A 16,550-nucleotide genomic window follows, 5' to 3' on the forward strand; every position below is an offset into this window, starting at 1 on the left:
AGCTAAAGATATTACTAAAGTAAAATTTAGAGCTGTAACTCCAATAGCTTTCGAGTTGTCTGACATAAACACATATATTACGTGTAAAAGTTAATTTGAAATGATAACTCAATAAAATACTAATTAAATCCGCATATTTATCAACGCTTTATTATATTACTGTGCGATGGGCTTCACGCTCAGACATTGCAATGGTCTAACAAACTTGATACTATTAAAATACTTGAAGCTGATATGGTGAATGCTCTTTTTGATACAATAAGTGTAAACCGAAAAAGTCTCACAGTGCGATTAAATATTTGACTCGCACACAACGCAAGTAGGTCTCGGAGTAACATTGGCGTTATTTACCTTTTTTAGAATTAGTCATATACCTATTCTCTCAAAAAAGCAACCTATTTGATTATAGATATCGTCAACTTCCTAATTTTTAACGGGATACGAAATATATCTAGTATTTTTGTTTACGGTACTTGTTGCTCAGTTGCCCAATGTTTTTTTATCATTGTCTTATTTATTACCATTTTCTCTTATTTGAGTTAATTACTCGTGTTTTTATTAATATAATTTGCGTGTCGGGATTAATAAGATAACTGTAGATAAAACAATGCTCATTGCGGTTTGAAAAATTGTGGCTTCCAAGAGATTCATCCATCGTGAGATATAAGCATTCTCATTTAAACAAAAAGAACAATACATTTTTTCAGAATTCTGAATAATATGAGCGGATGGTGTTGCAAGATTTGTCTATATTGAGGAACACGTTGATATTTATTCAATACACAAACTTTTTCTAAAATTATTTTCCTACCAGCTAGAAACAATAAATAATCTGTAAAATATATATTTTTATGATATAAATAAAAACGTCCCTTTACCGTCAACATTTTGTAGTGTAGTATACATGTTGTAGTCTTCTTAAAAAATCGCAAAGTTTAGTCAGAATTGCACGTTCCCGAATTAATGAAATTATTTACGCAAAAGTGTTTTTGATTAACAACTAGCGCTTTTGGTTAGCAAACACTCTGTATTGCTGAAGTAAATAGAAGAAAATATCAGACAAGTATGCGAATGATTAGAAGTAAGAATGTTGAGGTAGCCTTGTTATATATATAGCCAGGTGCCAGCTTACGTTAAGTGTGCTCTATTATAGAATGTGACATTTTATTGCTTTAAAGGGGTGATCACAGGGTAACAAGCGTGTCCTCACCTCTACGTTGGCCGACAACTTAGTGGTTGGGGGTTGAATTTGACCACCCTAGAAGACGATCTCAAGCTTTTTTACACTTACTGGTAATCCCTTTACAATAGTCAAAAGTCAAATTCTGACGCACTTTTTCAGTAAATAATCAACGTAGTAAGATATCACAGCTAATACTCGGCTAATTTTGCAAAAGGTAATTATCAAAATTTGTGCTATGACAAGCCTTATGTAATGCACACTCTTATGCCTTAAAAAATCTTAGACTTGTAGCATCATGTTAGAATTCATGTTATAATACATAATTTTTATTTTTCTGTTAATTATGTTGATGTTCCATTTAGTTTTAAGCTACTAACCAACGTTTTATGCATTTATGTTAACAGGATGGTATGTAGTAAGTCGATCATATTTATCTTATTCTTTAAATAATGGTTTATATTCAATACTACAGTCTTATGAAAGTATTACCCTATTTTGTTAAATCAGCCACAATATAGTCATGAACGGGCAGCCACAATATGAATGAGTTGGACTTGACCCAAATTTTCTTTAACTGTCGCCTACTGTTATTACATAATTAAACACATTACATTTTTACATTTCATTGACTCCACTCTTTTATAGTTAGTAGCCGAGTTTCAAAGGATAGTAGAAGTTAAAACATTTGCTGTCATAATATGTTACAAAGCAAATGTCCGAAATCTTACTTTCCTTTGAAATCATCCACTACCAATAACAATCTTTAAAAAAAGAAGCAGAGTTTGAATAAAACAATCTTATTAAACAATTATTATTTTTTTCTAACAAGCCTTAATTTTGTCTACTTTGATATTATTTATCAATTACAGTTAAATCCAATTGAAGATTAATTACACAGGGTGAAGCGGGTAACAAAGGAAACAAACCAATTCATACACAGAAATATAATCTATCAAAACAAAAATAAATTAAATAAATTAAAGTTTGTCAACAGGTTCCTTGAAAATAAGGTGTCGTAGAGCTAAATATTTGTTATTTACAAAACGGTTCTTCGGTGATCGGTTTTACTGTTTGAAGTAAGCTCGGTAGGCGAGAGGTTGCGCTCCCAAGGCTCTGCCGTAGCCGTGGTGGTGCTCGTAATGCTCGATGACGGGGGCAGGGTGCGGCAGGTGGACGACCTCGTAGTTCAGTACTTTGGGCTTTGTGATCTTGAAGATGACCATGGCGGCCGAGAGTACGATGGACAGGAGACCGAGGGTGAGGGCCTTCCAGGTCTTGAGGGCAATGAGGGCGAGAGCCAGTGGCATCAGGGCGGAGACCTTGAACTTGAGACCGAGCAGGAAGGGGATGACCACTTTGCGTAACATGCCACCGCGACCTCGTCCTGACCACAAGGAACCAAACAAAATTACAGACTTCGTTTATTTATTTATTATAGAATACTACATAATACAGTAAACTAGGTGGCATGATGAGTCTGGTATTCAATGCCAACTAAAAGAATAAAACGTATTTTTTAAAGCATGCATATTTTTAAAACTAATTATTATTATTATTTTAGTCACATTTCATCATGTTAAAAATTTCGAAATATAGTACCAAAAGTAAATAAAGTCTCTTCGAGTCACAATAAATAAATTCTGAACGACAACAATTATTCAATTACTTACACAAATTAGATGTTTTCGTTAAAATTTTTTATAATATTTTTTTAAGTAATCTCCTTTTCATTTTTTTTAACAACAAATATGTAAATATACCTTGTAAATTCAAAGCTGAAACAAATTAGACCAATATTGCCAAACTATAGACGTTTCTTTATTTATGTGTGTATTCTACCATAAGCAATACACTGCAGGAATCGATGAGTTATCCAATAATAGACTAAACATTTGGAATATTTGTGTGTTAATTTGAGTTGTCCTACTCAGCGTTAATTGTTTTGATGGTTAGAGATGTAGAATTAGTTTAATATTTATTTTAATTTATTTGTTATTTTCTGCAGAGTAAATATTTTCTTATCCTATGCTGTGTGTGAACAGTATAACATTTGGCTTGTTAAGCAAAACAGATGTTACAATATCTTCATGCTTTATACAGCAGTTATTAAATTGTTTTTGATTAAGCATTAACCAAGTGGTTAGTAAAGTGATCGTGTTATACCAATACTAAGGCAATGTGACCAAACAGATCACTTTATTTTGTAATTTTGAAATATGAAAAATAATTGCATGATATGCTTAAGTGAACAACTCACCCTGGACGGCACTATCGGCCAGTGGAACTCGGATCTCCTGCGGCAGATTCTTCAGCAGGAAGCTCGGTACGTAGGCAAGCAGTTCGGGGTTCGTCAACTCTTTAGGCACGCGAACCCTCAGTTCGTGAGTGGCCAGGAAATCTTCTACACGGTCTAACATAAGCTGGCGGACCGCCTTCTGTACTGCAGGGTTGGCGGAAGCGAGGGCGGGGTCCGTGTCAGCGCCCGCCTGTAAGGCAGAATTAAAATCGTATCTAGAAATGAGAATGGTTTGGTAATGTTTTAACTGTTGAAACAGAATAATACTCATTAGAATTACTAGAAAACAAATATATAGATGCAACTAATTACCTTATTAAATTTCGATGTTGCTAATCCACCAATATTTCTCCCGTTGGTCGGTAACAAGGTACTAGCATAAAAAATAAAATTATGGAGTGTCCGAAATAATTTAAAACGGTCTTTTCTAACGAAAATTACATGTGATTTAAAAAAAAATAATAATCTATAGGAAAAACTTATCAGACACCTGATACTAATACTAAATCCTACTAAAAATCAGGTGTCTGATAAGTTTTCCTATAGATTATTATTTGAAAAAAATAATAAATATATATATATATATATATATATATATATAACTACTACAAAATAAATAACTAAGGTTAATTACATGTTAGGAATATGGTACTCCTTATTGTCATCCTAAATCCTTGCAACGTTAAACAGAATACACTTCGACAAAAATAACGCGCATAAATAATTTAATTTTGTCCTTGCCTAAGGCAATAAAGAAGAACTGCATGTACCAACCAGCTAACCCAAATAGTTTAGAGATTACCGTATGTTTTACTGTAATACGGAGTAGACGATCTCCTATTATTTTCCATTTCATCCGTCTCTATGGGTAACATGTTTGTGGTTTTTCAAAAATATTGTTGTACAAAATGTTTTACATATTTCGCAAAGTACGAATACAAGAGTATTTATGAATAATATTTTGGTATTCAAACATGAATACAGAATATGTGCTATTATTAATGTCTATAACTAGACTAACCTTAGACCAGCGACCTCGGCTCTATTTAATAGATAAAGCCTGAATGGATCTACATCAGGGGATTATTTTATAAATTTAAACCGAGTTTCAGTCTAATACGATTTTTAAGGGTCAGTGTTGTAATGTGGACACTGTAAGTTGCTATTTGACATAAGCTACCTGTTGTGATTCCTGGAGGGGCACGTCATCCCGCCTGACTACACTGAGGTCTCGAGATATCCTGATCTTGTCCTGGCTGACAGACGCGCTGAGGAAAGCCAAGACCTTCGGCTTGACACAGGAGAAGTCTCCATCTTCCAGACATCCACTGTAAATGCCCTGCAGAAGGTCGGCGGCTGTGCCAGGGTACAGAGCTCTCGGGGTTTCCTCCCCTAAGGTTGTGTCCCTTTTCACCTGCCCTGTCGGTTGGTCGCTGCCTTCTACATCGCTGGCGGTTTGAACCTGACCATTACATAAGAAAACAATTATAAACTGCAAAAATTATACACTGAAATTGAGAAAATTCAATAAACAATTATTATTATACCTACTTTCTATCTCTAGGATTGATTAATACGATAATGATTTATGTAGTGACTGGAAAATTAATATTATTTCTTTTTTAAGTAATAATGGGAAAGATAAGAAACATACCACCACTTCATTAATGGAAGGAACACTTTAAAATATTTGTTTTAACAATGTTGTCTTGTATAACTAATTTTCATTTATGTAATTTCAGTAAAAGCTATAATAAAACAAAGAATTTTTTCGTATTATTTTTAGAATACTCGACAGAATTTCATATATTGTTTTTGCGCTCTAATTTTTAAAATGTTTTAGTACTATTTTGTGATTCATTCTTAATATTATACAATTCTTGAATTACTGACTCATACATACATTTTCAAACCATAATTAATAAAAGGTCCACAACATTTTTTACATACGAAATATATATTTGGTACTTTAATACATAAAAATGTGTTGGGTGATGTTATGTGACATCGGTTCACCTGCAAATGAGGAACAGGCACTATTTCTTGATCCTGGAGGAGTTCCTGACACCGAGTGGCAGCGGTGGCTGTCAGCAGTAATAGACACACTTGGCCGAACATGTTGTCAGCTGGAGTATTAGCGGGAATACCACAGCTGATTGACAGACTGCTGCCTCGTCCGCCATGTTGGCGATATATACCGCACCCCACCCCACCATACCCCCGGCCCAGATACCTCGGCGTGCGCGAATTTTGTATTCGCCTTGAGTTCGGCTCTCTGATACCGTTTCGATTTCTATAAACTCCTCCATCAACACTTTTCACTCTACTGCAATTTCTTTACATTTCATAGCTGGTTTTACAGGCTTTTTGCTACCTATTTCAATCATCATCAAAAAGAACGTATCAAATATTTTTAATAATTACGATATTCTTCATGTAGTATATGTTTTCTTTGTTTGGAATTAAATTCTTTAGGGATGAGTTAGGACAAAATATTTTGCACCATATGTTAGTCCTGCTGTGTGTTCAGGAATGGTCTATTGTGGAGAACACTCAATGCTATGAGATAAAATTCAATTTTCATTTTAAATGAACATAAAAATATTCTTTCAAATCAAGTCTTTCTTACATACGCTATTATATTTCAGGTCTATATTAATACAATTGAAAACATTAAACACTTAATATAATAGGCCTATAATATTGATGATACATACCTCGTAATACAAAAAAATACAATTTTAATTATTTACATTGGTAGTAATTAAAATTCATGTTGGCGTAAGCAATAGTTTAAAAACAGGTTTATATATTTTATTACATATAATGCATTGTGTTTGATATTGAAATACTACAGATAAAATTATATTAACCTAATCGAAATGATCTATAAACCTTTTCATCATCAGGAATGCTTTGCCTGAAGAGAGCAAGGGCTGGATAGAGGGACAACCTGTGTAGTCGTCTCATATCAATTTGCATCCGAGAAACTACCCCTTAGGAAACTTCTGTATTCTGGCAGATTCTAGGAACAGCCTTAGGGAGTTCCCATCTTCTAGAAGCTCTTGTCGATTCCAGCCTTTAAAAGATTCCGGTTTCTGACAGCTACGGATCTTTGGGAGTTTGAAATACCTATTTCCCTCTGAAAGAACTTGATGTTTGGAATATTACTGCTAACATGATATTCAAAACGACGGACACTGGAGACCTCTGTAAGTTCGTCACTTTTGGTATTTCCTAACCACTGGAGGATTTCATTGTCTAGATGTTCCGCGGTTTTTAAGGTTTAGGTCTCTTCGAATGAAATCAGGATTTCTTTAACATTTCGACCACTGACAATTCTTGGCTACTGAGCCTTCGTAGTTTTTAGATCAGTTGTAATTCCCAGCTTCCCATCTGAGATTCCAGCCCTGGCTCTAAGTTTACATCTCTGATTTACATTCCGGCTTTGGAAGTATCCTGCTAAAAAAGCTCCAGACCTCTGGGAGTTCCTATTCTCTAAAAGAGTTCTAGACCTCTAAGATGCTTGGTTACTAAAAGCACCTGTAAGCAAATCCAAAAGATTGCAGCCTCAATAATCTTTTGAATTCTTTTAGTTCCTGATCGAGAAGGTTGCGTTTAAACAGGGCTTAGGCTCTGGACTACTTATAATTTAATATCGATTTGTTAAGAACATGTGTAGTACAGTTGATGCAAGACGAAACTTTGTTGGCCTGCAACTCATCTTTTTTGGTCTACAAATAGTATATTATGTATTCCATAATATACAGTAGATAATATCGGTTTTCGTGAAAATTAATTAATTCATGCGTTATTCATGCGAAGTTATATACACACTGTATTAGATTTGCAGTGCACTCTGTTAGCTTCTAAGGCATTCTACCTTTCCTCACGTTCTATTTCGTACAGTCAAGCCATTTTCGGCTCAAATCTATGCATTTATAAAGGTGCTGTGTAGTTTTAATTTCCTATAAAGATTTTTTTATTTATTTTATTTACACTGTATACAAAGTTTGGAAATACATAAATAAATCGATCAATCAATCAATTATTGTACATCTAAAACATCAGATCCGTGTATTGAAAGCCGAAGGGTATTGAATAACAATATTGGGTCACCATTAATAGCAGTGATTGTCTATTTTTATTATTTGTGAATCTAGCGTATTTCTAGGACTTCTACGATTGCCGTGAAGGAATACAATACTTAGAGGCTTCATCCTTAGCTCTAAAAAGATAAAGTCTTTGATGATCTATGTTATGGAAAACATGCATACCGATTCTGTGTTCAGTCTACTCATTCATAAGTCATGCATATTAGTTTTTATAAACAGTTTCTATGGATTGATCTCCAATCACTTGGTTCGAAAGGAGCTGAAAGATTATTGGGTCAACATACATTTACTAGAAAATGTATGAACGTTTTGTTTGGAATATTAATAGACAACATGAAGCCCAGAATGTTGTACAGTAATTGCTTTTGTCTACGAAGGCTACCACTTCGGCTTCAAAATGCTCAACTGAAAATCCTCTTTTAGAATTTTTCCCGTCTATAGAATGTCCTTCCTAGTTTTAATCTAAACCCATTATACAACAAGACGTTTGGCGTGAGTATGTAGGAAATTGTTTTCGCTCTGGAACCCTTCGGTTCGAATTGTACCAACAAAGAACTAGACCTGGTCGTTTTTTAAGATTTACAACATTCATTATAAAAATACACATTGACTTGGATACATGTGTTCACTCAAACACATTGGAATATGTAGATTAGAAATCCGCTTCAAAAAATATGTCTATTCATAAAGTATCCAGATTTATGTCATATCTCCACTGGTAAGCATTGCAGGACAAAGAAACTTAGTAGAGTTCTTCTATAACTACAAGGTTTGGTAAACCTACGTCGATAAGTTCCGTGACAGTATCAGTTTGCTTCCATGCATATAGAAATCTTCATCACATTTAGATATGTCGGCAAAAAATCATTCAGGGTATTTGTATCCAATGTTTCAAAATATTGGAGATACTTGTAAAGAGACTAATGGAAGATTTATTTTACGAGGTTTTATTTATGACTGTGAGTATAAGTAAAGTTTATGAGTGGTTTAATATTTTGAAGAAGTTCGTAAAAGGTAAAAAAAATCATGACAAATAGTTGTTAACCCTTTATAGGGCAAAGAATATTTTTGCCATTTTGCGGGAATGCTCTCCGGTCGAAAAATCAACCACCCTGAAAATCTTGAAATGACCAACCACTTTTTTACCATGTTTTACATTTTTAACGATTTTGTTTCATTGTAAATGCTAACACTAGACATTACAGATCACTAAATAATTTTTTTTTATGTTTATTTAATTTTTTAGAGGGCGGTTGAATTGTCAACCGGAGAGCGTTCCCGCAAAATGAACTATGTATGTGTTTGCCGGTTTAAAAATCAACCACTTAGAAAACTTATGAAATTGAAGGAAAAATTAAAACAATAGATTTAGCAAAACATAAAAACTGCCTTTTATTTATAAAGAATTGAAAATTGCACAATATTGTGGTACAAAATCTTGTCAGTGGTACATATTTACACCTTTAAAATATATTTATAAAATTGGCCATATTTATATATGAATGTACCTATGTAAAAAAGGAAAAAAACAAATATAACATTTAGTTAGATAATAAAATACGAGTATAAATGACACTTAGTAAAAAATTAAAAAGTCCTCCAAATAATACGTATGCTTCTGTGTAACGATATCCTAATGTTACTGTTTTTGAACAACTAATCAGTACTATGGAACGGGGCAAAACACGCCATACATAGTGCAACCTTGCAAGTGGAACATTCTATAATTGATATTTTGGGCTTGGCTGTAGTACTACATCTGGCACATCTTCTACTTGATGTAGCAACAGGAAAATGTTCACCCACATTTCTAATGTTGACGGTTTTTCTTATTCTTCCACCAACTTTCTTTCCTCTCTTACAAACCGCTGGCGAGTTTGTTGTTTTCCGGCTGGTAAAATTTCCAATTAACTCTGCACCAAGTTTTCTTCGGATCATCAGATGTTTCATCACTTTTTGTTTGTTTTGTTTAGCTATATATCTGTACAAAATAAACGAATTTACCATAACAGAATCCAACAGAAAGTAGAATATTTTAATCCACCATTTCCTAGACTTTTGGGCAATACTATAGCTGGACAGTAAATGATCAAAATGATCTACACCACCCATGTACAGATTATAATCGGCCACAGCTCGAGGGCATTTAACTTTAACTTTTTCACCCCTTTTATTTCTTCTCTCGACCTCAGTAAAAGTCTTCTTGGTCGTGCATACTTGAGATTATTTTTACATACTTTTTCCCTCTATCCTTCCATTTCACCACAGATATCTCACCATCAGCCGCAAAATCGCTATCTCCCATATTGAGTTCTTTATCCTTTTTTAGTAGTTCATTAGGAAATTCTTTTCGGTCACTTTGAATAGTTGCACAGCCAAATATTGATTTGCTTGTCATTCTCTTGAACAAAGGCAAGCTTGAAAAAAACCTATCGAAAAAAATACAATAACCAAGGTATTCAAACAGTTTTATAAGTCCAAGAACAACATATTCCCCTAAAGTTGCATCCTTATCCCTCAATTCACTTTTGCCTTCATAGACATCAAACCAAAGAACAAAACCTGTCATTACACATGCCAGAACCCACACTTTAAAACCTCTCTTTGTTGGTTTGAGAGGTACGTATTGTTTTAAAGAAGAACGTCCTTTAAAGCCAATCATACTTTCGCCCAAACTGAGGAATCTGCTTGGACTGAATATTTCATGATACTTTACTCTCAGGTAGTTAATCATAGGCCTTACCTTGTATAGTCGATCATAATTAGGCTCCCCTCTTTTTGGAATTTTACAATTATCATTTAAGTGTAAGTATCTCAGTAATTTTAGGAACCTTTTCTGTGTCATAACTCGTGCAATTGCATCAACATGGAAAACAGAATCAGAGGACCAATAAAGTCTCATACTAGGTAGATTGTGAAACCCCATGTATACAAGTAAACCAAAAAATGCTAAGAGTTCGTCTTTGGTAAGGTTAAGTACTTGGTTATTTTGTTGGGCAAATAAGTTTGACTGTTCAATGATAACATCCAGAAATGGACCGACAAATAAAAGAAAGATTTGTAGTGGAGAAGATATATCAACATCAACCTTTGGACCCCTTGGTTGAGTAAATATAAAGTCTTCAAATTGTTTAGGGGTATTTCTTGATTTAGAAAAGTTAAACAAGTATTTTTGTTCTAGTTTTTTTCTTTCTAGGAATTTTAGAGTTCTTATTACTATTTACAGGCTCTGTGGATCCTTCATTTTGAGATTCATTCTGAGAGGACAACAACTCATCGTTAAAATCACTATCGTTGGCCAAGTTATCAACTTTGTCTTTTGATTTTGAGTCATCACTTTCATAATTTTCTGATTCACTTAAATAGTCCTCTTTTGTAGAAATAAACCAATTTATTCCCTATATCCTCATCTGGATCATATGTTGGATCCGCGTCGCTATCATCAACGCATTCGCTATCACTATCGCTTAGATAATTGGGAACATTGTTATCTCTAATACGAGACGAAGAAGGTTGAGCCTCACTGTCCTTTATAGGTGTAGAAGTGTGTCCTTGAAATGGCATTCGCTTCTTGTCAAAAGCGTCATCTGCGTCGCTGTCCCCCCCGCATTCTGAATCATTGCACATGATATCACTTATGTCAAACAAGAACCTGTCCTGTTCGCTGTGTCGGAGTGATTCAAAGTCTTTGGCAGTGTAGTTCTCCATTTTACTTTTCTTGGTTTTAGTTTCCCCATCCGATTCAGAATCCATTCTGCAATTAAAACAAAAATTGTATATAGCTATAGCAAATTATTTCGGTATGTATTTCAAACATTTTATAAAGTCAGCCAACAGTGAAGTATTCTATAAATTATTCATTTTTTAGACAAAATAATTTTATTTTTTACAAAAATATCTACTATTTCATAGGTCTATTTGTTTTGGTAGCTATTAGCATAAACAGAAAAATTATGTAATGGTGGAAAATTATAACAGTTTTTAAAATTTTCCTATCATGTAAATACCATATTATTGTACTTTTGGCCTAATATCTTGCCTGCACTGATTATTTACATCTTAAAACGCCCTACTTTATCTTTTGTCATAATTTTAAAGTGTTATACTAATGTATGTAAAACTCTGTGAGGACTATATATATTTTTTTATAAATATTTTCCAATGTCATGATTTTTAGGTTAACCGTAGAAGCAAAGACAAAATTGTAGTTAAATAATTTCAAGTGACGGTGACAACGATAAATGACTGATAAATCAAATGCCTAAAATATTGTAAATAAAATTAAGTTATTACAAAGAACTTCATATTTACCTGTCAGGAGATAAATTTGATATTAACTCGCTATCACACCAACTGCTCCTTGGTTCACGAGCTGGAAAGGTCTCTGGTTGATAAATCAACCATTTGCCACTCTTCAGATTAAAACTGACAACAGGAAGCAACAGGCAAGCTGAACAAAATTAGTAAGCTTCCATACAACCTACCAAGCTACAGGAAACAACAAGAACGACAACTGCATGCTCTGTCACCGAATTATGAACCATATTGTAAATGGTTGAATTTTTAACCGGAGACTGTTCCCGCAAAAGTAATAACATTTCCTTGCCCATACATAGGCAAAGTAGGTGGTTGATTTTTCAACCGGAGACTGTTAAAGGGTTTTGAGTGGTTTAATATTTTGAAGAAGTTCGTAAAAGGTAAAAAAATCATGACAAATAGTTGTTATTAAACATTGAAAAAGTAAGGGACTTAATAACGAAGGAAACTCGATGAAAAGTACACAAAATCACTGTAACTAGGAATCGGTATTTCTTTTGTTTTGTTACTTCATATTAGACCGCCGAATTTGGTATAAATCATGTTTTTGCAAAGTCTTGCACAACATTGTTTTACCTGTGCAAAAAGAAGCTTGGTTTTGACTGTTCAAGATCACATTCTATACTTGAAATACAATGAAGGTTTTTTTCTACCATTATGCAGGTGATATACAACCGATTTCAATAAGTAGCACAGATACAAGAACTGTGATGCAGCAAATTTTTGAAGCTTCAAGAAACTATTTCAAGAAGTTAGAGCAGTTGGAAACAACGCTTGGTGTGTGTTATCAAGAGGGAATTACTTTCATGGATTATAAGACTCATTTTTCCTTTTTTTTAATACTGTAATTTAATATAATTTTTGAATGGACTTCTATGGAAACAAATGAGATATTAATATATTACTCAGTATGTAACTCAATTATAAATTGATTTAACTTTAAACGTTAATATGTATTAACATATGTTTTATTAACATACTGTGCAAACTTCTTTATTTATTAATTAAATATACCTTAGTTAATAACTGATGGGCTTTTTGCAACATTAGCTGGAGACGTGTTAATACCAAGTGTGATGAAGTATCCTGTTGACGTTGTCTAGACACAAATAATGTGTTCTGCCAAGAGTCGGTTAAGATCAAGAGATATTGTCGACATCTGCTGTCGACATGTAAAAACTTCGGCAAAAAGGCGTTGACAAATATTGTCTGCGGCATTCGGTGTAAAAAGTTAAATCTACATATTAAACGTTCTGCTACATGCGTCTTCATTCTCAGTACTCAGTAGTATGTTTTGTCGAGTTGTGTCATAAATGTAAAGTTCCTTATGAATTAGGTTACATTAAATATGTAATGTATATGGTGGTCTGGAAATAGGTTGACTGTATATAACCTTATCTAATCACACTAATATTTCTTTTAAGTACTCTTAAGGTCTTTATGAGATGTTTATATTATTAAAAACTACACATTTTTTGCAAAATATCACATAATCCAACAGGAACGGCATTGGAAAATATTATTAGGCAGCAAGCTGCTCCCAGTTAATCCTGGACATTTATAGTCCACTCAAAAACTCTCACAAGTCCTTCATCAGAAATTGTAATTGAACACCGGTACAGACCTAATAATTTCAGTGATATTAATTGCGACTAACCACAACTGCAAGTTATTCCCTTCTATACACCATGTTGTGAAGGTCCTGCATACTGTTCTCATCTTTACTCGATGCGAGATATTCATAATCAATCCAATAATGGCATTTGTGAAAACAACCAAAACATCACAGCAAACTATTGAGTTTCACTCCTGAAGCTGCAATAGTGTCTATGTCAGGAATATTTATTAGACGACAAAGTATCATAAATCATTTCAGTTATAGCTATTTTTCAGTAATGATTATTGTATTGTACAATGAAAGACAACGCGTTTATCAACAACTTCAATTACAGTTAAAATTGGCAGGGCATTTCTAATTACTGTGGTGATAGTAATTTTGAAACATTATTATTTGTAATCATCCCGTTCTCATAAGTGGTTTGGAAGGACGTACATGGCTTTTTTGAAACCTTTTCATCACAACGAGGAATTCCGAGACACTCCAGTGACGATCATTGTGGAAACAATCATCACAGCAACTATCTTGTTTGCTTCACAAGAACCAGGAAGCCGCAAAAGGCTATTCTCGAAACCTTTATTGAACGATGTGGTATTCTTATCTTTCCAGTAACAGATAGTTCAAAAGAATTAACAATGCAAAGTATCTATCTCGCAAGTCCTTGTGAAATCATGAAAAATACTCGCACTTAACATTTATACACAGGGCTCTTTAAGAACCATAATGGTCTTATCACACTCAGGGTTGTTAAAACATTATATTACCATTATGTTCCCAAATGAGCCTTATAATATGCTCAAAACAAATGTTTTACATGTTTTCATAACTAGTCACGAGAACTCATGGAAAATGTACGATATCACTCAGGTAAACTCAAAGCTCTTTGTAAATATTGGCTAAACAAAGCTTTAAACACAGATTGAAGATTTAAAACCTCTCTATTTTATCCATGTTTCCACCCGTAAGTTACGGTTCTGGTTCAGTAGGAAGAGATAGGGTGCGAAAATATATCACAGACTTTAGCTATGTGTGTTAACAGATCGATACAAATTAGGCGCATTGTAGTTGTAAAATAAATCAAACTGCTATTGGTTATATTTTAACAGAGATACTTTTTAGATATTTAAAGTTCAAGATATATATTATTAGAATGCACGAGCACACGAAATAAATGTAAGCAGAACCGAACTAGCAGTTCTTGTGCAGCAAGGTACATAAGCTTAGAGTAATGTTTGTATATAAATAAGCTGTGACATGAAATATATTTTTAAATAGATGTATACTTTATGTTACGTTAGGAATTCTTTTTTTTGTCACCAATTTCATAGAATATTAAAACAATTTTCATTAGTTCACATTTTGTAATATGAAGAAGTTACAATTAATTCTGTATATTTACTGTGTAATATTTCACTTTGGTATACATGAAACCTTTAAGGTATCCTTGCTAACTTATCGGGCGATCAACTTTCGCCCCCAGTGGGTTACCGACATGTCCGTGCCAACTGGCCTGGGCCCCCGCCTCACTTTCCGACACGGCGGTGACAGCGGCCTCGAACCCGCGTCCGGCACAACTTTTGATCCCCGCGTGACTTGTTTTAATCACGTCAATTGTTCGCATTCTATCGATTTTTCCACATTTTTCATGACGTGAAATACAATAACAAAAGATCACTTTGCAATACGTTCTTTATTGTGTTTTCTTGATCAAGGTCATCTATGCCATGTAAGACTGAACTCTAAATCAACGATTTTTAGTTTCTAATAAAAAGCTACATACGATCACATATTGATATATGTGAAATTAAATTAAAGGATCATGCGTAGGAAAAAATATTTGCATTGGCAAGAGTCGGTGAAAATTTAAGTAGCTTCATCTATATCAAAAGTGTAGGGTGTAGGGTGGAGGTTAAGTGGTAGAGAGGACTTTTAAGTCCTAACTTCGCCTCTGTAAATAAAGTCATTTTTTTTCATTTCATTTTTCATTTCATTTTTCATTTCATTTTTCATTTCATTTCATTTTACATATGCTATACAATGTTTTTTAAACTAAGCTCCTGTCTTACGGGACTAGACTGGTTGAATATTAAAAGTGACTATATGGTAATCTGACTTGGATATATCATTTAACCTTCTTCGTATTCAAATACCATAATCAATACATATAGACTAAAATGGGTATTTAGACTCAAAAAATATAGTTTGAATAATTTCAAAATAAATATAGAGAACCTTGCAGGGATTTAATCAAATAACTTTACCTATTTACTCTTTTATAAGTCTTAGAGGTGTTCAGGTCAAATTGTGCTTTAATACAATTCCGATACATCTGCCAGTGCGAAATGAGAGACAGGATGAACAAAAATAGCACATCTGGTTTGTGGCAGGCCTGAAAGCATAAAACAAACATAAAATCCAAATCAACTCCACACACACACGCACGCACATCTGGTCGCGAATACGTCAATGAGTTCATAAAAAGTATTTGGAACCACTAATTTGTAACTTATGTAAAAAAATCAAAGTTTTGATTTGATGTTTTTAGTAAATGATTCAGTATTCGTCCAGGTTCCGTCAGAATAAATGCCCCAATGTAAGTGGGAATTTGAGTTATTGCGAGTAACTAGTAATGACCCGACATGCCCAACTTAAAATCGTATCATTGTTTGTCCGTGTAGATAAATCTTGATGTGAGGTTCTACAAGAACTTAAACTTAGTACGTAAAGGCTCCAATTAGGCCAATAATGAACCTGTTTCTTTCCGTTCTGTCAGGTCCCTCTATACTCCATTATATTAGAATATTATACTAATATTGGAGCTTTTAAAACGTACTCTTCCTATAGTTTAGTTTAGTTTTAACATTTTGTTTTTAATTTTATACATACTTTGAACAATTTTAAAACAGTCAAATTTACTTTCATAATTTTTCATAAAGTACATACTTTATAGACGTAGATGTTTTTACAGAGTCTGGGTTGTTCAAAACTAAATCACATATACAAGACACAAATGCTATTCAG

General features: G+C 33.7%; 1 protein-coding gene across 1 annotated transcript; it reads right to left on the reverse strand.

Annotated features, from left to right (window-relative positions):
* Positions 1-2,119: 2,119 nt before the first annotated feature.
* LOC124360972 lies at positions 2,120-5,597 on the reverse strand. The gene is made up of 4 exons (XM_046815007.1): positions 5,496-5,597; positions 4,660-4,971; positions 3,441-3,669; positions 2,120-2,567 (listed from the first exon to the last, which is right to left on the reverse strand). The coding sequence occupies exons 1-4, from the start codon at positions 5,595-5,597 to the stop codon at positions 2,248-2,250; spliced, it is 963 nt and encodes a 320-aa protein (XP_046670963.1). The 3' UTR covers positions 2,120-2,247.
* Between the last annotated feature and the right edge of the window lie 10,953 nt (positions 5,598-16,550).

This window comes from Homalodisca vitripennis, chromosome 4 (genome assembly GCF_021130785.1).
Source record: "Homalodisca vitripennis isolate AUS2020 chromosome 4, UT_GWSS_2.1, whole genome shotgun sequence".
Lineage (NCBI taxonomy): Eukaryota > Metazoa > Arthropoda > Insecta > Hemiptera > Cicadellidae > Homalodisca > Homalodisca vitripennis.

Excerpts from the sequence above, each read along its gene's own strand:
- LOC124360972 (XM_046815007.1), bottom strand. The coding sequence starts at position 5,597 with ATGTTCGGCCAAGTGTGTCTATTACTGCTGACAGCCACCGCTGCCACT. Across the intron at positions 3,670-4,659 it reads CCCTCCAGGAATCACAACAG|GCGGGCGCTGACACGGACCC; the intron begins GTAGCTTATGTC and ends TCTGCCTTACAG. Across the intron at positions 2,568-3,440 it reads GGCCGATAGTGCCGTCCAGG|GACGAGGTCGCGGTGGCATG; the intron begins GTGAGTTGTTCA and ends CCTTGTGGTCAG.